Consider the following 22,894-nt stretch of genomic DNA (forward strand, 5'->3'; position numbering starts at 1 on the left):
CTTCCAGTGCAAAGGCCAGAGAGCTATTCTGTGAAACAAATCCTTCTTTTGGAAGCACTTTCAGCTTTGTTCTCCTGAGGTTCTGATTCAATTCTTAACCAAGCGAGTAGTCTCTATCGTGGCATTTTCATGCACTGTGCAAATTTTGATGCTTTTCAGATTAGGGCTGTTCATGAGAAAGAGAAAATAATGTCCTTACACCTTTAACCAGGCAGCAGCTCCTGGGGTGCCACATAGCTGTGCTGTGTTCTCTGTGAGGAAGCCCATAATGATCTTGCCTTTAGCCTGTCACCACTAGGAAACATCAGAGAGAGACAGCCAAGGGGGACTGAGTTGCCAAAAACGTCCTATTCCCATGGCTGGGAGATTTTGTTGGCACCATCTCTAAAGAGAATTTACTATGGGCCAAATCCTGGCGCCCTTACTTAGATGAATCAGTTCTCAAGAGGCAACGCTCCTGCTGTGAGTGGTGCGTGCGTAAAAACCTGCCAGATCAGCCCAAAATGCTGCTTGGGAGTATCAAGTGCTTGTCTTCCAGAGGGGTAGGAGTGCTGTGGGAAGCAACCAGCCCAAGGCTTTGCTGTGGAGACAGTGCCCAGCTAAGGGACAGGAATTTGGGAACTGCGCATGAATGAAGGATATATTTCCCAGCAAAAATCTCTGAATTACTTTTACTTGGAATTTTTCTTATTTCCCATAAAAAACACAGTTTGGGGAGTAATCTTTTTTTTTTTCCCTTGCAGGGGCATCCAAAATACCCCATGGTACTTTAAGCCTTAAATAATTTATCTTTCATGTGAAGAAAAATGAATTAGTGACAGCTATTTCCTGGACTTCATTTCTGGGATTAAACCCTTTGTTTCTGGAATATCTGAGGGGATTTTGGACAGGCATTTAAAAAGATGTCATTTCAAGGACATCCCCCCCAGCACCACACGCAAAGTACTCGTCTGCAAAATCGAGTCTCATTAGCCCGCAAAATTGCATTGCTCGCAATGACTTTTTCTTCCCAAATAGAAATGAAAATTTCTGTCTTAAGAAGCGACGGTGGCGTCGACGATGAACAAAACAAATTCTCTATGGCTTCGCTCCAGCTGTTTACCTCGGTGGCCTCGGCAGCCAGGAGGGGCGGGGGCAGGTTTGCCGAGGTGGGCTGGGAGGGGTAAAACTACGGGCGAAGTTTGCTGGAGCTCTGCGCAGCCGGCCGGGGCCGGTGTCGGTGTTGGTGTCGGGGCGGCGCCCGGCGCTGCCCCCCGCGGGGGAGGCGGAGGCGGGGGGGGCAGCGGCCGGGGCGGTGCCGGTCCGCCCCCGCCCCGCCATGGCGCGACTCGCCGAGCTCCGCCGGCGGCCGCGGGCCGCGCTCCCGCTGCGGTGAGACAGAAAAGTTGTCCGCGGTAGTGGCGGGGCGCGGGCCGGGGCCGCCGCGGTGCTGGCGGCCGGACGCGCGGGGAGGCACGGGCGAGAATAAATCCATTCGCGGGAGGTGGAGGCAGGGGTGGGCTCTGCCGGGCGCGCCTCCCCCGCGCCGCCCCGGCTCCCAGCGCAGCGCCGGGATGGGGCGCCCGGTGGGGGACGGCGGGCGGAGCGGGCCCCGCCGGCGGGCGGCGGCCGCGGGCAGCGGCGCGGCGGCTGCAGGTACCGGGGAGAGCGGCGGGAGCGCAGCGGCGCTGCCGAGCGGAGCGGGCGGGAGCCGGCGCTGGCCACAGACGGGGCAGCCGAAGCGGAGCTGTCGGGTTTATCCCCAGCGAAGTCGCCCCGGGGCGCTTGGGGTGAGTCGGGGCTGGCGCCGCGTCGGGGGCTGAGCCGGCCCGGCCCGGGGCTCGGTGCTGCCGGCGGGGCGGGGAGCCTGGCGAGCCGTGATTTACGGGCTCCCCGGCAGCAGCCGAGCGCTGGGAGGCAGAGGGAGCCGCGTTTCCAGCTCCCCATCAATAATGGATGGAAACAAATACTGGAGTCAGTTCTGAATTATCCCCGTGCCGCGGCAGGGGCAGCTCCGCGCCCGCCCTCCTGTCGAAAACAATGCTCAGGTGCAGAACGGGGAAACTTTTTTTTTTTTTTTGAGGGGGTGGGGGCATTTCATCACTGCAGAAACCGATACAGCTGCTTTCAAGGAGTAATTAGAAAGGGTTTAAAGCCTTCTTTATTATTTATGAGGATGAATGGAAATGAAAGGTCACACAAATATATCTAGGTGGCTATTACGCCTGTATTTTAAAGGGCTATGGAGGGTTTTTTATATGGTTGTTGTGTTTTATCTTGTGAGTTGAAAAATGCGATTAATTGCTTTAGGTTGATGTGTTGAAAAAATTGTAGTTCCGGTGGAAATCCCACTTGTTAGCATGAATATAGCTGGTCTTAAATTAGTGGGCTTCTGCCAATCTCTCAGTTGTTTCTTACTTCTGGTCAAGATTATGTCTGTAGCACAGGCATTAGCCTGTGAGTAATTTGAGCAAAATTCAGCCCTTAGTGTGTAAAGTCATTTGTATTTGTATTTGTGTGTGGCTTAGAATACATTTACTTTTGAGCATAGCAGCAGCAATGATGGTTCATAATGCTCACATATGTGGCACTTGCTGTACAGATGGTATTGTAGCTTATCCATGTACACACACACACACGCTTCACACATAATGTGCAGGAATTACAGCAAACTTCCTCCAGAATACTGTTCAGTGCTCTGTAAATGTGTGGCATTTTTTTCCCCTGGTTATTTCCTTTGGGGGGGGGGAAGCATGCATCTTTACTGGGATACCTTTGTGCTTCAAGTTGTTGGTCTCACTAATGTTCCCTAAATATTATTTGAAGAAACAGCTTCCTACTGTCTTAGAGGCGTTTACTGCTGGTCTGTTGCTCTCACATACAAATACTTTCACAAAGAATTTTCTGAGGTTCTCTCCTTTTCCCAAGTCCAACAGGAAGCTCATTGTAAAGCTTTGCAATTACTTTTGTGGCAAAAGAGAATAGACGGTTTTCCCTGCTTTATTCACACTATAAAATTCTGTGCACCTCTGAAGTCTACTTGAGTTCCTTTCAGTAAATTAAGCTGTATGGAATCATGTTTAATGTTGTAAGTGATGGGCATATTTTGTTATGTTGGCAGAAATTGTATAAACATTTACTCTGGCTTAGATAAAAACAAATTGCCAGCTTAGTGCTCTGATTTCTTCTCTATATAATTATGAACTTCAGCAGTTTTTGTGTTAACTAATATAAAGCTCGGGGGTTTTTTAAATCGGGAAGGAAAAGTTTGTAGTAGGAATTTATTAGGATTCTGAATTGTGTAGCTCAGATTTGTTTTCAGAAAGGCAGCCAAAAAAGTATAACCCAGAGGCTCTACGTTGGTTTATTTAACCAGCTTCTCACTTTCATCTGCACCTTTAGTTACAGTGAAACTTCCTCCCCCATATCCTGCTGTCTGTCACTACCTGTTCTCCTTTATGGTGAGATGCAACAGAGATAACATCATTTTCTAAATGTGCTTTGTGTGATGCAGGAGTGTGTGCCAGGAATACAGTGATGGCCCTGTCAAAGCTCCACAAACCAGCTGTGTGGCTGCGGGTTTTCCCCCCAGCCTCTCGCGCCCTTTGAGCTGGACCATCTGAACGTTTCTGGGAATGGCTGAGCTGAGCTGACTGTTAGAGCACATATTTTAGCCCCTGGAGCCGCCATAACTTTGCTGTCTATTTATGAAGAGCACATTTAGATGGAATGCTTAATTATAGATGCAATTCACTGGAGGTTGATCTTTGATCCAATCGTTCCTGTCATGAGAGGTGTGTGAAGGAAAAGTCCACCATGGAAGTTCAGTTCAAAGTGTATGTTAGGCATTTGTAATATTGTATCTTCTGGTCTTACTACAGTTGATCACATTCAGATTTCAATCCTGAATTTTTATGGGTTTTCAGTTCTTTCAAAACATTAGTGCACTTAACACAGGACTCAGTATCCCCTGAAGTCAGGTGTAGCCAGTTAGATGGACAGAACCTGTGTGGAAATGTTAAAATGCTATGTTTGTCCTTCTGAAAAATAAAAAGCAACTTGAAATCTGAAGTCAAGTGGAGATCGGGCATGAATATGGTCAGTTTTCATCAGGTGTAGAAAAAAGTGTTATGACTTGGACTGTTTCAGTTCTCGTGTTTTTTGGTAAGACAAAGGAAAAAGGTACTTCAGCTTCTGTGCCTGTATCAGCTTATGCGGAGCCTACTTATGTTGCAGTCTCTGATATTTTTCAAGGCTTAGACTGTGTGTTTGCTAACTGAACAGAGGAGATGATGGTTGATTACATACTCATATGTTAAACATACCTCTAATTCCAGATTGATAAAATCAGATACCTTTCCACTTGATAAAGTAACAATTTGCTCCACAAGTAATTAAGAAAAGATGGAATAAGGCATATTACTGGCAGTGGGTAGTACAAGTTATTTTCAGTCTTAGCAACTCTGCATGTAATTAAAACAGTTCAAATGTTGCTTTCGTCAAAACTGCTGCTCGAACAGATGATCCCTTCTTATGCATCTGATAAGCTACTGCAGTTACTGTTAAAATCCATCTAAGCCATTTTATTAAGCTGTTATTTGTTCTGTGAATAGCTGCCAACCTTGAGTTTAAAAGAAAGTGGGTTCTGATTTGTTCCTGTGTCACATGGAAGAGGTGTGCAGTGAGAATAGTGTTACTGCCCTTTCGATGCTGTTTGTGGAGCTCTGTGTGTTGTCTGCCATAGTCTGCTTTCCCTCCTCGTGGCTTGACAGTAATTACAGTTCAGCTAATATCAGAAGTTGGTTCAGTTTATTCAGACAGGAAGACTGTTGAATTGTCCCACTTCCAAAGTCAAATGTTTGTGTTAACCACAGAGATCAAATCTGCAGTGCATATATACAACATATGAGTAGTATTGATTGCCCTAACTTTTCTTTTCCATTCGGCTTTTGTTAAGTAACCCAGATTAGCATTTTAACAACCCTGAAGTGAACTTCTGCCATTCTCCCTGCTTGGACAGTGTGTGTAGACCATCCATCATCCTGTCCTTGGCCACAACAGCCTACTGGCTCCATAACCATTTGGAGCTACACAGAAACCACCCGACTGTGAACAGCACAGCTGGCTACAGCAATTTTTTCTTCCACGCCACTGGCAGCATTGTCTGGCTATGGTAACTAAAGTTAACATCCAGAACGTGAAGTTTCTTTCATTGCCCAGCCCCACTGCAGCTCGGTGTGCACACCTGCAGAAGGAAGGGCTGCAAAATAGCCGGGAGGAGAGAGGCAGCCGCTGGACTCTTGCTTTTCAAGGCTCCAGTTTGGAGACAGCAACCTGTTGTTTGGAGTGGGATGACATTAACTCTGTCCATAACCGAGAGGGAGCTTGCTGGCTGCATCCTGTGTGTGCTCAGTGTGCAGACCAGGGTGAGCTTGGGAAGCACCAGCTACAGAAACAGAACTTGCCACTTTAACTTTGCCACACAAACTGCCAAGGAGCACAGAAAGAAATGGAGAATTTCAGCTGTGTATTTCACACATTCTTGTAGAAGCCTTTTTAGTTCCACAACGGAAACCATGTGATTTCACAGGATCTGTGCCCAGACTCTAATACTTGCTACAGATGCTTTCCTTGGTTTGTTTTGCAGATCCATGAATGCAATAGGAAAGAAGTTGTTACAGCATTTGTTGTTTTAATTCTGATGTGTGATTTGAATGTCAGGTAACCAGCAGGTGAATGTACTTGTGACTCTATGCTAATTCTACTTGTTGAGATTTTTGCATAATTTAAAGAAATTGGCCTAGCATGGCTGTCTGTCATGTGTGAGCCACTGCTTTCTTGCTAGAAGAGAACTTTTGCTTTCAAAAGCAAAGGAGGTCAAGAGGTATTAGTGGGAAGGGAGGAAGCTTGGTGGGAGTGGAGGAGCAGAGAAGTGGTGGTGGAAGAGGAGGAGGAGGAGCAAGGAGCTCAGGCAAGCAAGTGACATTTGTTCTGTTCAGAATGGTTGCAAACCTTGTAAAGGAAATCAGTCCCTGGACAGCTTTGATTTATATTCTCACACAGCAGATTGGCCTTGGTCTGCCTGACCTTGGTAACATAGCAGAGGTCGTATTTGCACACAGAGACTCTCCCTGCAAAAAGGTTTGTTGTTGCCGTTACTTTTTTTTTTTAACCGTTAACATCTATGAGCCAAATTGCAGCCCAGTTTCTAATTGGATGGGCACTGGGAAAACACAGAATGAAAGGGATGGATCCTGTTCCCACAGTGGATGGTTTAAAAGAAGAGATGGCAGATGGGTACAGTAGGGCAGTGGCCTCTAGAAGCAGGAGAGCCGTGTTGACCTGCATAATCAGCGGCTGTGCTGGTGCACAAGCTGCCTAAACACAGCTGAGCTGCATGTGTCAGGGACAGGGGGCACCGGGGGGCACACAGGCTTTGGCATCAGAGGCAAAGGGGAGCTTTGAAGAGGGCCTGGGATGAGAATGAGGAGTTAATTGGCAGATGCCTGCTAGGGGGCTCTTCAAGTGTGTGAGGGACAGCAGGGAGGCAAACACAGAGTTGCTCATCTAGAAAGGTAACGAGTGAGTGGTGGGGAGCAGCATCACAGACTGGCTGCCCACCAGCGGTGGGAGTGAAACCTCAGAAGAGATGAGGGCTGATCAGCTGGTCACTCAGCTATTACTGCAACAATAGGCTTTTCTTAATGCGAGCTACATAGTTCATCTTTATTTTACCAAATGGTCATGGCAGCTGGGACTCTGCTTTCTCAAGCAGTGGTAAAGTACCAGCTCACACCTATGTTGGGCAGAGCGTTATTGTGGTGTGAAACAAAAGGTATTTCCCTCAAGTGCTGCTGCCTCGCTTCCCGGGTGCTGGGGGTGGGCAGGGACTGCAGCAGCAGCACAAAGTGTTGCTGCTATTTCTGTGTCTGTCTATCATGACAGATGCACTTTGGGGTTGAAAGAAAATCTTCATGCTTGTATGCCAAGCCCTCGTTTATGCTGTGCCTCCATTTAGGTACCCCCTTCCCATGTTATGTGAACCCCTACATGTCCCATCGGGCTGTGTAACCATTGTGTTTTGGGGGACCACAGAGAAGAAAAATGTGTATTTAATTTTTAAAAAACCTCCATGTATACTTAAGGCTAAGTATTGAAATTTTAGATGGCACTTGAATGTAGCCCAGCATGAGGGAGCGTGGCTCTGCCTGTTGGTGTGATGGTAGCCAAAGCAAGAAAGGGCTGTGTAGGCGCTGTGTGTGTTCCCTGAGCAGCGCAGCTCTCAGGAGTGAAATAGCAGAGCACTGCCTGGTGGGTCAGGGCCCTGTGGAAACAACTTGAAGCAGCCAGCCTGGAAAGCAGGACAGGGCCCTCTGGCTCTTCAGTAGTTGTCCAAGAGCTAGCTTTGGCACCCCTTGCAAATATAGCTCTTTTGTGTATTGCCACCTGGGGACGAGTGCTGAAGAGAAGGGAGCAGATAACAGAGGAAAAGCAGTAGTGGGAAAGCTGTCAACAGTGTGTGAACAATGTCCCCAGGTGTCTCATGAAAGGAGTAATAAGGGAGGGGGGAAATAATCTTGCAAAGTTGAATGGTTTCCTTCAATTTGCAAACTTCTCTCTGTGACAGTTTCTTTAACCCAGCACGTGTTTATCAAAGATTAACACCAAAAAGCCAGTAATTTGTTTTTGCTCAGTAAATCATATTTTCTTCATAAAGTAAAAGCTGTGTAGATATTTTTAGCATTATGTAGTTTTTTTTCCTTGATGATAACCTCAGACAAAAATAATCAAATCTCATGCTTTGGGGATTAATCTGATTTCCTGCAAGGGTATGGATAGAATTTTTTTTTTTTTTTGTCTTGCATACCACTATACAGGTTTTACTGTGAGAGTGGATTATGGCTTTTCCTCCCCCTAAAGCATCAGGTTTTCATCCTCACCAAAAACATAACAAACACTGCTCGTGGCTGAACAGTGGTCTTCAGCAGCAAGCTGTGCCAGCACAAACCTAAATGTTCGGTGCAGATGGGTAAGAAAAATAGACCTGCAGATGTAAATAGTGGGGGGGTAGGTGTGATTATCTTGTCATGTTGTTACACTGGTTTATAATCCTAGTGACAACCCAAGGATTTAAGGAAACATTGTAATTGTGTTGGGGATCTGGGGGGCCAACGTGGAAGAGAGAATGGAACAGGCTGTAATAGATAACTTTAAAGCTAAGTCTTGTTCCCTGATTTGGCACAGATTTCCTTCTGACCTTGATTCAAGCACTTGCAGTCCATGTGTTACTGATTTGAATATATTTTTTTAAATTTTACTCTGAAAGGTCTCATCTGTGACTTCTCTGTGGCTCACAAGTCAAAATGCCAAAGTATTGTGATGCAAATATTTCCCTGTCTTGGAGAGTGAATGTTATCATGAGGTGATGGAGCCCAAGTAAAACAGAGAGGAGGGAGGGCTGGTGCCCAGCATGGCTGCATCCAGTTACAAACACTGCCATGGATGGGCTCTGAAGGTTGTGTTTGCTGCTTGGGACCCAGAGCAGGGAGAGCCATGGCTACACATTTCACCAGTCCTGTCTCCAGCCCCAAACTGGCAACAAATAGGTGCAGTTTACCTTACTGCATTTATATCAGTTTAATAACTTCAGCAGAATGCAGGGCCAGGAATCAGCCACATCAAATGCTGCACTAATACATCTGATTTCTAAATACATAAAAAAAAACTTATCAGCACTACTCTGTGTTTCTGGTCCCCCAACAGACCCTCAGCACAGGCACCTCTCAAGGTGTGTCCCTGTCCCTCTTACCATCCCCAGGGTCTCACAGCATGAGCATGGTGTTCCCCCCCTCCCCTGTGAATATGTATAATATACATGCACATACAAATACACACTTGGAGACTACAAAGGCAGCAAATGTGATAATGTGATCCAACTGTTCAGTGCTAGGCTAGAAAGAAGTATTTTTCTGCCATTATGTGAAAATTTAGCGTGACTGGAACAGAGTCTGCATTTGATTAGGCAATTTAAGAAATGGAAGAGACTTCATACTGTTGGGCAGTGCTGCAAAACAATTGCTCGGAACATGTTCTAAAATTGGTTTGCCTTCACCAGATTTCCATGTGTTTCTGCACGACATCTCAAATGAAAGTATGAGCAGTCACGTGGCAAGTGACAACATTTTGGTATTATGGTAAATAAAAGCAGCAGTTTAAACAATTACTCCAAATCCTGAGAAGACTTTGAGATAAAGAAAAAAAAAAACTAAAACCAAGAAAACAAAACTCTCTATTTACTGTAAGCCTGGGAAAGACATTTCATAACACATCCTTTTACTGGCATAGTTAATCTTTAATCCTAACAAGATAATAGGAGTTGTTAACTTTGAGCTCAAGGTTCCTCCAGGTTTTCATGCCTGTGTTTTGTACATGTAATTGATGGTGCCCAGGAAAGGGGCAGAGCACATGCTTTGCATATACAAATAAGTAACTGGGTGGCCAGCTACCAGATTTGTCTGTGCAGAAAAGGCAAGGCTAGTTAAAAGCACGTTGTTCCCCAGTCTCTGTAGGCACAATTCCTGCAGGCAAGGCTGGCTGACTGTTCCAGCCCTGAGAATGGCATACAGAGAATACCAGCACAGTGTTTAAGATCTCTCACGTGCCTCTTGCCAGTTGAGTCCTCTCCTGTCTCTCCCTTTGCATTTTCCGCAGCCATTTACCTTCTCTCTGAAGTGAGAGCAGTGACATGCAGCAGCCTTTTCCCCAGCAGCAGCAACTCAAGCCAGCAATGCTCCAGCAAGGCACAGCGATGAGATGCTGGAGGGATGTTTGTAGCAGGGGAGAATGGTGGGTGGAAAGAAGTGATGCTTTCTGGAGTGAGGTTGACAGCAACATTGTCTGAGGCACAGCCTGTTGAACAGCAGATGTGCCCTTTCCACAGCGCACATCCCTTTTTTCTCCATCTGCCCTGCTTGTTGGTGCATATTCCTTCCCCCAAACCTCCCTTCCATTTCAAAACATCCCATTCACTTCATGCAGTAGGCAAACCCTGACCTCCTGGGCTCTAGCCAGGACTCAAATGGGCAGCACTTATCTCAGGATCGGGCTGCAGCCCTGCTCAGGGGGAAGGCTGCTTAGACTGCTTTCTGCAGGGCTGGGAGACAGCAGGGCTGGCAGACAGCAGGCCCGGGGTGCTGCCAGCAACTCCCTTGGCTGTGGCGTCAGCTGGACTTGTGCAAGTTGTGCCTGAGACCTTCATTATGTCCTCACCTGCAAGTACTGGTTTATTCCTGTCTCAGAGTTACCTTATCAGATGATGCCTAATCATGCTGAAATGAGTGGCAGTTTTGCTATGTAAATCATGTTCTGCAGGCTTCCAGGAAGAACACTGACTTCCTTCACTTACAGCACTGACCCACACTTGCAAGCCAACCCTCCTAGAGGGAGAAAAAGTGATACTTTGGTCCAGGTTTTAGGCTTTTGTTTCAGGCCAAGGGGGGGGCAATTTGGGTGTTACTGAACCTACATCCAAGCCTGTGTGTACTTCAGGAGATAATTAGGTCTTTGCCATTATGGTTTAAGGGTTCTCCCTAGTTTTCAGGGTAAAAGTATTTTGGTCTAAAACACATTAATCGAAAGCATCAGACATCTCTGACACAACTGGGAGCTGGAGGTGCTCAGGACTTCACCCTGATGAGCCACAGCTGCTCTCCCCAGCAGGGTGGCTTTGCTGTTCTGGGGTTGGGGTCAGGGCAGGGGTAGGAGTTGCTGCTACCAGAGCTGCCCATAACCAGGAATTAATGGAGGATCAGTGCCCAGAGTGTGGAACAAAGGTCACTGTACTGACATTCTCTGCACCAGTCTGTGGACACCTCCACAAATAAATTTAGTATATCCTAAGGCAGTCCCAGCTGGGCATGAGCAGTTGGAATTAATGAAATGCAGATCTGCTAAAATGGTGGATCCAGAGCACTGCTGAAGTTGAAGCTCCTTGCACTCCATCACTGATAGCCCAGCCTGGCAAGCTTGCAAGCAAAGCATGTCGTGCAGGAGCTTTGCAAAACAGAACAGATTTGACCATAGATGTGAGCTGAAATTCAAGGTTGGTTTCAGGTGCAGGACTTTCATGTCACCCTTCTAAGAGAAGGTAGTAAACATTCAGTCTCAAAAATTAACTTAAAATAACCATAATTGAGGCAATCACTTACAGTTTGCTTAGCATTTTATTTCCTTTCCTACTGAAACTATCTGGTGTTCAAGTAAATTTCTGATCACAGGAGAATTTAGCCCTCAAAGTGCTTCTAATCAACCACTAAACACTTGCATCATTAAAAGTCACCCCAGCCATTTTGCAAGTTCTGTCAACTCGTTCTAGAGCAAGAGGGGTGCGCTTGCTGCAACGTTCAAAGCCTGCAAACAACTGAAGTGTAGCTGGCAGTGCCATAAGCCAATTAAGATGAAAGCTGTGATACTCTCTGGTAGGGTTTCATCACTTTAATATTAAACTATCTTTTTTTACTTAGGCATAGATCAAGAGGTGTTAATGCAGAATCCTTAAAAGAAGTCAAGTATTATCTTAAAATAACAGACCTGTTATTTGCACTTTCATGCTCAATTAATATCTCAGCTCTAAATATCCTAATTTTTTTTCCTCAGAGCTGCAGACTTTAAAGTTGTTATAAAAAGTAAGGATGGCTGCCTACTGCAAGTTTACATTTGGGTGTATGCTTATAGGACAGAAGGAGTTGTTATTACCTATTCATTCATACAAAGTCATGCCTCATGTTCCTGAAAGGGACTGCAAGAATTAAGTACCTTTCTTTTATTATAGCCACAAATATTTTCCTGTGTTATTTGATAATTAGCTGAAACAATCTGTCACCAAATTCCACAACATGGATTTATCACATCATAAAGAATCTCTGAGATTTGAGTGTACTGTAAACCTCTGTGTCAGGCATTGCCTTCAGGAACTTTATTGAAGTCAGCCTTCATTAGAAGAAACACATACTGGAATGACATTAAAAAGAATTATAAAGAAAATCACACTTGCATCGATGCTGGCTGTTGTATCCCTGTTTTGGGAGGACTTACCACGCTATAATGCAATTGCATCATTGGAAAACCTATGTATAGATATGACCTAAAATGGGAATCTAATCCCCTGCCTTTCCTATCAGAAATACTGATACAGATTTTTAAGGCAAATGTTGCATTCTATGTGGAATACTTTCTGGCTTGTAAGCAAATGACTCATCATAAACATTTCACACAGTAAGACATTGAAAAAAAAGACCAAGACCAAAAAATAGAGATAGGAAAAAGAATTGTTGGCCCCCCCTCTGGAGTTTAAAACACCAGACCCTGGGCCATGCTGGTCTTATATTTTGACTCAGATGATCCATTTTCCTATTTTGATTACTAAAACACACTTTTGCCTGGTTCCCCCAGTGTGTGGCTCTGCTCTGGAGTTATTTTATTCCAGTCACAGCAGGGATGAGGTGCTATTCTAGGTGGATGTTCTGGTGCATCTGTGGTTGCCAATGTGTACATTTCTACAAGTCTAGGGTGCCCCTGAAGGCAGCCTGTACCACCTTCATGTATTTTCTTCTGAACATTTTGTCTTCTGAAAGGATTGACCTGGTTGACAAACTGAAATTGAGCAACACTCAGTTTCTGTGCTCTGCGCTCACTGGTGAGCTGTGTTCTCTCTGCAGCTGGCTCAAGAAGTTGAACTTCTCCCACCTGGCAGCAGTTACCATCAGCAAGTAAACTCAGGTGCAAATCCTTAGTCCCCTTAAGCAGAGTCACTGCCAGCAGGCTTTTATCCTCACGAAGCCCAGAACTTGAACCATACCCTTTTCAGGTAGTGTTTTTAACTGCTGGTAAAACTGCTGTAGACCATAAGTGATTTGTACATCAAAACATAATCCCTGATAATCCCTGAGGCTGCAGTAAACAAGATTTTTAACCTTTCTACACTAGTCCTTTGCATCCAAAAAAAGGGGGAGAGGTGCTAAACACAAGTAAGTTCCCATTCAGCCTGTATTTGGGTGCAGGTGGAATCTGTGATTTGCTCTAGCCTGTCAATAGATCGTTGTTGCTTGAGTGTTCTTCTGGTTGAAGAGCTTCAAGGCATTGCTTTGGCCAAGGGCTCAGTGCCTGAAGCCACTGTCCAAGGGTGCCCTGAGCCTCTCAGCAGAGCTTGTCTCAGAGGCTCAGTGGAAGATGCTGGGTTTTGCACAAGATCAGCTTCACTCTGCCTCAGGGACTGAAGTCTCAGCTGTAGGCCCTGAGAAACTTGCTGTACATCTGTGAACAAGCAGCAGTAAAGAAATTTTTGTTTTGGCTTAACTTTTATTATTAGAGTGGTTTCATGCTCAAAATTTCAGAAGGTACCATCTGAGAAAGACACTAGTCAGTGCCTTTGCACTAATTAGTGCCCTCAGGGAGCCATTTGCATGCAGGAAGAAACAGAGGACAGCAGGGATTTCCTATTTGTCCAAGTCCAGTCAGCTGGGATTGTAGGAAACCACATCAACATAAATTGACTAGGCTCAGCATATTACTAATCAATTCTGCCTTCCCCCCCTCAACATAATGGCCGGCTTGTTCTTCCGAGCACAGAGGGGATCCTTGGTCTCACCTGACAGCCTGGGTCTGGTAGAGAGGGAAGGTGATGTAGTCATTTAGCCAGCTTTTATTATTGCAACCCTTTCCTCCATTCTTTGCCAAAGTCTCCACAAGTGAACTAACTTTTAGGATGTATCTTTTGTTCTGACCTGTCTTCAACTTGAGCCTGGATTTGCTGTACTGCACTCCTGTCTGTGCTTAGCATTTTGGGAAGTGTTTATCGTGTTAAGATTTTTAAGATTCTTTTTTTTCCCAGTAAGTAGAAAATATTGCATCAGTCTGGTTTGGAGCCATTTTATATTTTGCTTCTCCCCAGCTGGCTGAATGCCCTTTCCCTTCCCCCTTCTCTTTTACGTGGCAGTGCACAGAAAGATGATTGATGGAGCGTCACCAGCACGTTGTCAAAGGCTGGAATAGATTAATGGGCAAGAAACACCAGCCTGTTCCCCTTCGTGTGTGATTGTTTGAAGGCAGGCTCATATTTTAACAGGAATTATATCCCGCTTCTCTGGATTCCCCCAATCAGGAATTGAAGGATGGGATTTCTATCTGAGATTGAAAGGTGGCAGCCACAAAGAGCCAGTTTATTACTTGGGACAACTGCCTGCCTCCCATCCGACCAACAGCCTCTCCCTGAGGCCTGTTTCAGGCAGGTTGCTTGCCTCCTTAACAAGGTAGATTTTTGCCATCAGTTAACATTTACACCTCTAGTTCTTTCTACTTGCAGACACAACTCATTATGGCATAGGCCACGTGGCCAGAGGAGCTCTGATCTGTAACCCCATTTTCACCTGAGGGACACTGCTCAATGTGCCCCTGCTGCAGCGAAGGAGCACATCTGACCCCAGGCAGCTCAGAACCTTTGAAAAAGCTTTTTTGGTGGTTGGCCTGGACCACAAAGTCAGCCTTGATCTGTGCCTCAATTCCCCAGCTGCAAAACAAGGATAGCAATATGGTAATTTCCAAACATTACACTTGCCATGGATTATTTTCTTGCAGAAATGCTAGGAATGCAATTTATAAGAGAAATTAATCAAAGACTGGGCTGAATCCTGGCAGGGGAAAATAATCAAACCCAGCATATGAATGTTTTCTGCTTTTTCTTGAAGGTAGACATTGCCAGCATTTCGTAATCTGCTATTTCAGGCCTCACAGATATTTCAGCATTGTTATTTGTTGTCCCCAGTAGTGGCCTCCACTAAAAGGTTTGAATGTGGCAGGAATTACGTCTTTCACACCGGTCTATCTGTGTCTACCAGGAGGCTACACCTGGCTGTCATAAACCCCTGCTCCAAGGGCTAGATGGAGCCCATTTTTCTGATTATCCAGGAAACAGCTGTTCTTCCCAGTTCATTCTCTCTTCAGTGGTTCTGATCTCAAGCCTGTGTCCAACCAGATAAAAGCTGCATTTAAGAGCCTCTTGAAGCAGGTGAATTTTCTTTTCATATGTAGCTGGAAAGCAGAGCTACTGTTAATATTCTTTTAGTAATTTTACAAGCAAAATAATAAAGAAATCTGTACTTGTTGCCTGGCTGGTGAGAAGTGATTACCTGTGGTTTGCTGATCCAGTGCAGGTCTCTGTCTGCTTTTCTGTCTTGTGACCAAGGTCTGTGCTTCACGTCAGTATTTTCTTTGATAGAGATTTGCAACAGATGATGTTTAGTTAGAAAAGATTGCTGAGCATAACTGTTCCTGCCCTGTGTGTTCTCAGGGTTCATCTCTGGAGTATCCTGAGATGTTTGAGGTTTTTTGAGGAGTGTGAGTTTGTTTCTGCTCTGGATGCAGCCTCTGGGGAAACACATCCTCTGAATTTACATTTACAAAACTTCGCATTCTTTTAGGGAGCTTGATACCCTGCCTGAAATTTGAATCTGTTTGAGAGAACTGATACTTTGTTTACCTGGCATTTCAGTTGTTTCCTGTTTGCTTTTGTGCCAGTTTGCTGCATATTGACCATGATAATCATGACCTAAAACACAAGTTGCCCTTTGACAATTGTGACCTAAAAACAAATATAATTTGCCCTTTTTTCTGCAGCCATTTCCTGGAGTCCAGAAGTCAGTATCTGTCTCTGTAAGGCAGGTTACATGGAAGATTTGTAATTGTCACCCTAGTCTATTCTTCCCAGATGGAACACTGGAAGGAAAAGGAAACTTCCTATTACATGCCCCTGCTTGGTAGAGGTGGAACTTGTACAGTTTGCAAGTTGTGTGCAGTCTGAAGCCAGGCCAGGGTCTCTTTGAGTCATGATGTGGGCCACAAGCAGCCTCATCTTCTATGCTGACTGCAGCCTACATGTCTGGGAGAGCTTCTTGCTCTTTGGCAATTTGTATTCATTTGTTCTCCAAGAAAACAAGGCTTCAGGGAAGACTTTTACTAAGCACCTTATAGATGTTACTGTGCACCAACTCAACATGCAGTTTATGTGTCTCCCCTTTCTCTTTCACTGGAAAAGGAGTGGGCTGGATATTTGGAGCCTGCCTTTCCTTACAAAAAGCCCAAAAAAAAAAAAAGATTGTGCAAGCATTAATGATTTGTTATTGTGTCTGGGAGCCACAGTGCTGCAGGACTTTGCTCTAATGGTGCTTTCACAAGAAAGAACTAATTTGACTAACTTTATTAATTCCAGTTTGTTTTAAGTTTGCTCATTAGTAATTTAACGCAAGATGCTTCAGCTGAAGAGGCCATGTCAGGACAAGGAAGAGCAGAGGGAAAGTGCCAGGAATCATTAGTGTTTATTAACCACTGCACTCATCAATCTTGACTAAGAGCACAGCCCATTCGTTCTGGACTGGTGGACTGAGATACAGAAATATCATTAACAGCGAAAATGCTTCTTTCCAGGTCAGACTGTAATGGGCAGGCATCCAGACAACACCCCCACCCCATCCCCAAATGTTCCCAGCCGTTCAGCTGGTCTCCTCACAGTGCAGCCCAAGCTGACAGCTCAGCAGCCTCTGGAAGGAGGAAGCCCTGCCCCTAGCCAGCCATAGTATCAATTAACAAATACAGCATTTTCGTCCCCCATAAGCATTACTGAAAGGTTAAGTGTTGTTATGAAGGGGTTTTTTAATTGCTTTTCAAATTATTAAATGATTAATACTTTTGTGCTTTGCTTGATCAGGTCTGGCACTCTGTGTTGGCAACGTATTCTTCTCACTGAAAGTCTTGAAACATTAAAATTGAAAGGTTTCTCTTTTTTTTCTGTTTAGACAAAGCCTTTAATAACCAATTTCAGCAACTGCAAAGCACTGAGCTGATGACTCAGAGCTCTGACCTGTGAGTCGGGGCTGAATGAATGCTTCCAAAAGGTTGGAGGAGGGAATAATACTACATTTGCCAGGTTTCTAATGAGAAATATGACCCCTGCCCAGTCCACTTGCAGTCATTAAGGATCAGATTTCACTTTGAGATGTGTTTTTTTGCATCCTACCCAAATTGCAACTTGAGTAGTTATATTCTGCTCACTAAAATATCCCTGTGGTTTAATTGAAGAAGTTATGTTTCCCTTCCCCTCTTAAAAGGTTTGTTGCCTGATGTTGTGGTGCTGTCATGATCTGTGCTGTCTGATCTGCAGAGCGCACACACACACACACACACCCACACACAACCCCCAGGTGAAAGCCTCTGAAGACTTTGACAGTAGGAGATAGAATGAGGGGGAAAGTGGCATCTTGGGAAGGTGGTTCAGCATTGCATCCCCATTTGCATCTCTTGCCACCCTTGTAAAGTGTGTGACAATACTGTCACACTGCAGGGGCAGCGTGGGGCAGCATTTTGCATTTACTTTGCACGTATGTAAGTCACTGCACAAGGCAGAGCATCAGGTGCCTGCTCCTGGGCAGCAGGTCTGTGACAATGGGCACGTTGGACTGAGCACCGAGATGGCACAGCCTGGAAACAAGCAATGGCATTAAAACACAGCATGGATGTTCAGACACATTGTGTGTGTCATGACGCTTTGTGGATGAGATTTAGGTACCTTATGGGAAAAGGGTGTGTGTTGGATGACATTTGGTGATTGAGGGGATGGAAAGAGATTGCAGTTTAATTAAAATTCTAATCCCAAGTTTGACAATATTTCTTGCCAGGTCAGCAGCCTGTATGTTCTATTTCTGATTCTGTGAATTAAACGGGCTGACAGTCGTCATTTCTTCGGAAATGCCCGTAAATCCAGCTAAGAATTAGCAGCCATCAATGTGCTTCAGAGCCGCTTCAAGCAGGGCTGTGTCACGCAGCAGTTTCCCATCAGTGTCCCCTGCTGCCGGTGTCCTGTGCTGCCCGAGCCTCACTGCTGTGTCCCTGTCCTGTCTGCAGGTAGTTGAGCAGTGCTGTCACCTGTCCCCAGCCATGAGGCTCCCTGTGCTCTGTGCCTTGGTGACGCTGCTGAGCCTGTCCCGCTGCCGGGCCGTCAGCTTCCCTGAAGACGAGGACCCCATCAACGTCGTGGACTACCACTGTAAGTAATCTCCATAAAGTGCTGATAAACACCAGGGAAAAACTTCTAATGTTGATTTTTTTTTTCCTTGCCCCTGCCCCCCACCATGGGAAATTTTAAAAAATCTGATTCCTTTCAAATTGAAATGTGTTTACTGGCTTTGTATCTTTAATAGAACACTTAATCATTTTCTTAAAAAAGCAATCAGAAATACAGCAATAAGTTCAGGAAAAAGAACATTTGCTGACATTAGCCATCTTTTCCTCATTTACATTCAAGACATTACTCAAGGAATTTAGTTTAAACCCTTCTACACCTAGTATATACAGCTAATCAATGCCATATATTGATTCTTTAGCTCTATAATCCTGAGTGATGGTGTAGCCCATTTTTACTTGCAGATTCAAGGCAATATCCAGTATTTAGAGGACGCCCTTCAGGCAATGAATCTCAGCACAGACTGGACTTCCAACTAATGTTGAAAATTCGAGACACACTTTATATCACTGGCAGGTAATTTTCCTTCACTCAGTTCATTAGATTAAAATTCTTTTCTCTTCTGGTTTTGCATTTATGTGTAAAATTCATTTAGAAAAATGTGCAGAATATGATAAAAATTAGAATTGGGGCAGAATTTCCCAGAGAAATATACCATATCTATGGCCAGTGCATGAAAATTGGATTTGAAGGCTGCAGTTACTGTAGTTAAGCTTAAACCAATGATCAAATGCTCTTTTCCCTCTTTTATATTACTGCCCTGCCTGATAAAAACCTCTCCTGATCATTTTAAACTTGGACTGACACGTCAGGGCTGTAGGAAGTGAAGATAACACACTTACATATTTACAGCCCAGGTTAGTCCTCAGCAGAACGGGCAGACAGGGATGAACAGCTGGACGCTGCAGGTGCTGTCTCAAGACCACGCCAGTAAAAATCAAAGCCACCCCATGTTACACATGAACAACCTTTTTCCATTTACATTAAACACAGAATTCTATTGCATAGAAGTTGCTGGTCTAACATAACGTTCTGAAAATAGATTTAGCTTATCAAACAAAGAGGCACAGAATTAATGAATTTACTGCTGTCTTCTCACTCTGCAAACAGGGACCAGGTTTATACTGTAAACTTAAATGACGTTCCGAAATCAGAAGTTATCCCAAGCAAGGTGAGTAGATGCCTGCTGGCAAGGGAGAGGTGTTTTCTTTCATTTTAATAGGTTGTTTTAAGAATTTGCTGTGGCAAGGAATTCAAATGTTCCTTTCTGGTCTGCTTTAACAGAAATTAACATGGAGATCAAAGCAGCAGGACAGAGAGAACTGTGCTATGAAAGGCAAACATAAAGTAAGTTTAGCACATTATAGAAAAATGGCACTAGTATTTATTATATACATGGAGTTTGTGATTAATACATCTTACTCTCTTTTCAGGATGAATGCCATAACTTCATTAAAGTCTTTGTTCCAAGAAATGATGAGATGGTGTTTGTCTGTGGAACAAATGCATTTAACCCTATGTGCAGATACTATCGGGTAAGAGTACTGAAGATGTCATTAATCTGTTACTGGTTTTGCTTGCACTGGTTATGGCATAGCCAATCCACCCAGTGTGCCTGGAGAGTGCTTCAAGGTGAAATAAAAACAGACAGAAGCCAATGTGCTGAATTAAGTTTTGTGGAAAGACAATGTTTTGCTTTTGTGCCAGTGCACAAAATAGAAATGACACTATCACCCATTTATTTTTCTTCTCTAGTTGAATACATTAGAGTATGATGGGGAGGAAATTAGTGGTTTGGCAAGATGCCCATTTGATGCCAGACAAACCAATGTCGCCCTCTTTGCTGGTAAGAACTTTTACTTGTAATGAGTCTAAATGATTAATGACACAAAAGGAGACAGAGAGCTTTTAAAGCAAGCACAGGAAAGCTAAAGGTGTCATGGTGCCCCTGCTCTTAAATTTTTTAAAGGGCCTCTGAAGGATTAGAAGCTGACCTGTTAATAAATAGGTTACAGCAGTCTGGGGAAGTGTGACAGTAAAGAAATGGGGAAAAACACAGGCTAGTCAGAATTCTCTAGATTATTAAAGGCCTCTTAATACCATGTTTTCAACTTCCATTTTAGATGGAAAATTGTATTCGGCAACAGTAGCAGATTTCCTGGCAAGTGATGCTGTTATTTATCGCAGCATGGGGGATGGATCTGCCTTAAGAACAATAAAGTATGACTCCAAATGGATAAAAGGTAATTTGGGGAGTATTTTCCCATACACATGGCAAATGTAATTTCAGTGGCACAGAAGGTCAGGTTATTCACAGTCAGCCTGGTTTACATATATGCTACAATGTCAGCATGTATGAGGCTTTCAGAATATTAAAAAGCTGCATAATGAAAAAAAAAACCCAGACAAAATTTTTGTTAAATCCTTCAACAAATGAATTTGCAGTAACAAAATACCTTAGTTGTAATGCAATTTCTGTGGGGCCTTGTTACAGTCCCTTAGCCAATGCTAAAGACTTTAAGTTCATTTAAACTCTGGTGCACCTGTATTTGGACATCCTAAAGTATCTGAAGACTGGAGGCTGGTGTAGACCTGGGCAGGAGCTGCCAAGTCTCACAGTGTCACTGTTGTGTGCCCACTGAGCAGTTCTTTGAAGTAACTTCTCCTTGCTCTTTCTTACAGAACCACACTTCCTCCATGCCATAGAATATGGGAACTATGTTTATTTTTTCTTCCGAGAAATTGCTGTAGAGCACAACACTTTAGGCAAGGTCAGTATCGGCACCGTGAGCATTGAGTCACAGCAGAAGGAGCTCATCCTAAAACAGCATCAGGAACGAGCACAGTTCATAATATGAAGAAGGAACTAGGACAAAGCTTGCACAGTTTTACCATGGTTATAATTTACAGGGAGGGGGGAAGAAAAGAACTAGAGCAGTGCATTCTTCAACCAAAAAGCTGTTTCTGTTCTCGCTGTTAGTGAGCTCGCTCCAGGTGTCTTTCAATGTGCTGTTGCCTTAGTGCTGCTGTTGCCTTAACTCTTGTGCCAAGTACTGGAAAAGCTGAGGGTGTTTTCATGCTTATTAAAGAAACAAAAGAAAACAACACAAAAGGAGAGCTTCAAAGAAGTTTCTCTAATGTCCCTGGATATTGAATAATTCAGTCATGCCAGTACAGAGTATAATACTCATGCCTCACCATGGAAGGATATTCTACGATAAATTATTAAATCCCTTACACATGGTTAATTAAAGTCTTTAAATCTCACTAACAATATGATTTTGAAGGTGAAATGGGTGGGAGCAAACTGTGGAGATGCATTTGCTTGGTGATACATTAAGATGCCTGTGCACTACAAGCTGAACACCATTTGCTTTCATCTTCTCTGTGCAGATAAATGGCAGCTTCCTGTTAACAACATTATCTTGGTGTTTTATTAAGAGCTCAGAAACAAGCACTGTTTCCCTTGCATCTCTCAAGCCTCTCTCCCTTTTTCCTTCTTTTTTTCCTTTCACAGGCTGTGTATTCCCGTGTGGCACGCATCTGCAAAAATGACATGGGGGGCTCCCAAAGGGTCCTGGAGAAGCACTGGACATCCTTTCTGAAAGCTCGGCTCAACTGCTCAGTTCCTGGGGATTCATTCTTCTACTTTGATGTTCTGCAGTCTATCACAGACATAATAGAAATCAATGGAGTGCCCACTGTTGTGGGTGTATTCACCACACAGCTCAACAGGTAAGAGATGAGCAACCTTTCATCAAAGGCAGATTTCAGGTTCTCTCTTAGACTGAGATTGGTGCCATTGTAATCTGAGTTCTTGAAACTATTTTTTGGATTTTACAGCATCCCTGGTTCAGCAGTGTGTGCTTTCAGCATGGATGACATTGAGAAAGTCTTCAAAGGGAGATTTAAAGAACAAAAGACTCCTGACTCTGTTTGGACAGCTGTACCTGAAGACAAAGTACCAAAGCCAAGGTAAAAGGTTCTTACTCACAATGTCATAACATTGTCCCTGGGAAGAGCTACCTTAAATCAGCCGCACTCTTGAGTGCCTTGCTGGTTAAACCCAAAGCAGAGCTTGATGCTTCAGCCATAAGGATGCTCATTAACCGGCTGCCTTCTCTCATTAACTAAAATATCAAGAGGAAAACAATATTGTTCTCATTTCAGACCTGGCTGCTGTGCAAAACATGGCCTAGCAGAGGCTTACAAAACCTCCATTGATTTCCCAGACGAAACACTCTCCTTCATCAAATCTCATCCATTGATGGACTCAGCTGTTCCCTCAGTCACTGAGGAGCCCTGGTTTACCAAAACACGTGTCAGGTATGACAGTTCAAAAGTAACACCTGTGAAAAGGAAAACAAGACAACTTGCTGTTAATGATGTGCCTTCTGGTCTTGTTAGATACAGATTGACAGCAATCGCTGTAGACCACGCTGCTGGACCCTACCAGAACTACACAGTCATATTTGTTGGCTCCGAAGCAGGAGTAGTACTTAAAATCTTGGCAAAGACCAGGCCTTTTTCTTTGAATGACAGCATATTACTGGAAGAGATTGAAGCATATAATCATGCAAAGTAAGTATTAGCAGAACATCTAAGCTCTTCACCTAGTCCTTGGAACCTAGCTAAAAAAGATTATGGTAAACTAGCTCATTATCACCAACATCACCACTTGTTTGTCATTTCATCATGTTCCTCATGTTGAATAGCCTGAAAGTATTTGGTCACTTGCCATTTTGCATGGGTTGAATGAACAACATAATTCCACTCCAGTGACGTCAGTGACATGGTCTAATTCTCCTGCAAATGCTTCAGAAACGTCAGAAGTTCTTGGTGATGTTA

The 22,894-nt window shown here is 44.2% G+C and overlaps 1 protein-coding gene across 4 annotated transcripts in view; it reads left to right on the top strand.

The window, feature by feature from the left end:
• The first annotated feature begins 1,309 nt into the window (after window positions 1–1,309).
• Window positions 1,310–22,894, top strand: part of SEMA6D (semaphorin 6D) — a 31,338-nt gene continuing 9,753 nt past the window's right edge. For all 4 annotated transcript variants that reach the window (XM_084213684.1, XM_084213686.1, XM_084213685.1 and 1 more), the window contains exons 1-13: window positions 1,310–1,371; window positions 17,929–18,070; window positions 18,451–18,562; window positions 19,157–19,217; window positions 19,331–19,393; window positions 19,480–19,581; window positions 19,802–19,892; window positions 20,170–20,289; window positions 20,729–20,817; window positions 21,564–21,781; window positions 21,890–22,021; window positions 22,217–22,372; window positions 22,454–22,627. In XM_084213684.1, coding sequence (XP_084069810.1) covers window positions 17,962–18,070; window positions 18,451–18,562; window positions 19,157–19,217; window positions 19,331–19,393; window positions 19,480–19,581; window positions 19,802–19,892; window positions 20,170–20,289; window positions 20,729–20,817; window positions 21,564–21,781; window positions 21,890–22,021; window positions 22,217–22,372; window positions 22,454–22,627 — 1,427 coding nt within the window. In that variant the 5' untranslated portion in view covers window positions 1,310–1,371; window positions 17,929–17,961. The remainder of the gene's footprint in view (window positions 1,372–17,928; window positions 18,071–18,450; window positions 18,563–19,156; window positions 19,218–19,330; window positions 19,394–19,479; window positions 19,582–19,801; window positions 19,893–20,169; window positions 20,290–20,728; window positions 20,818–21,563; window positions 21,782–21,889; window positions 22,022–22,216; window positions 22,373–22,453; window positions 22,628–22,894) is intronic.

Source organism: Fringilla coelebs (assembly GCF_963513975.1).
Source record: "Fringilla coelebs genome assembly, chromosome: 12".
NCBI classification, from domain to species: Eukaryota; Metazoa; Chordata; class Aves; order Passeriformes; family Fringillidae; genus Fringilla; species Fringilla coelebs.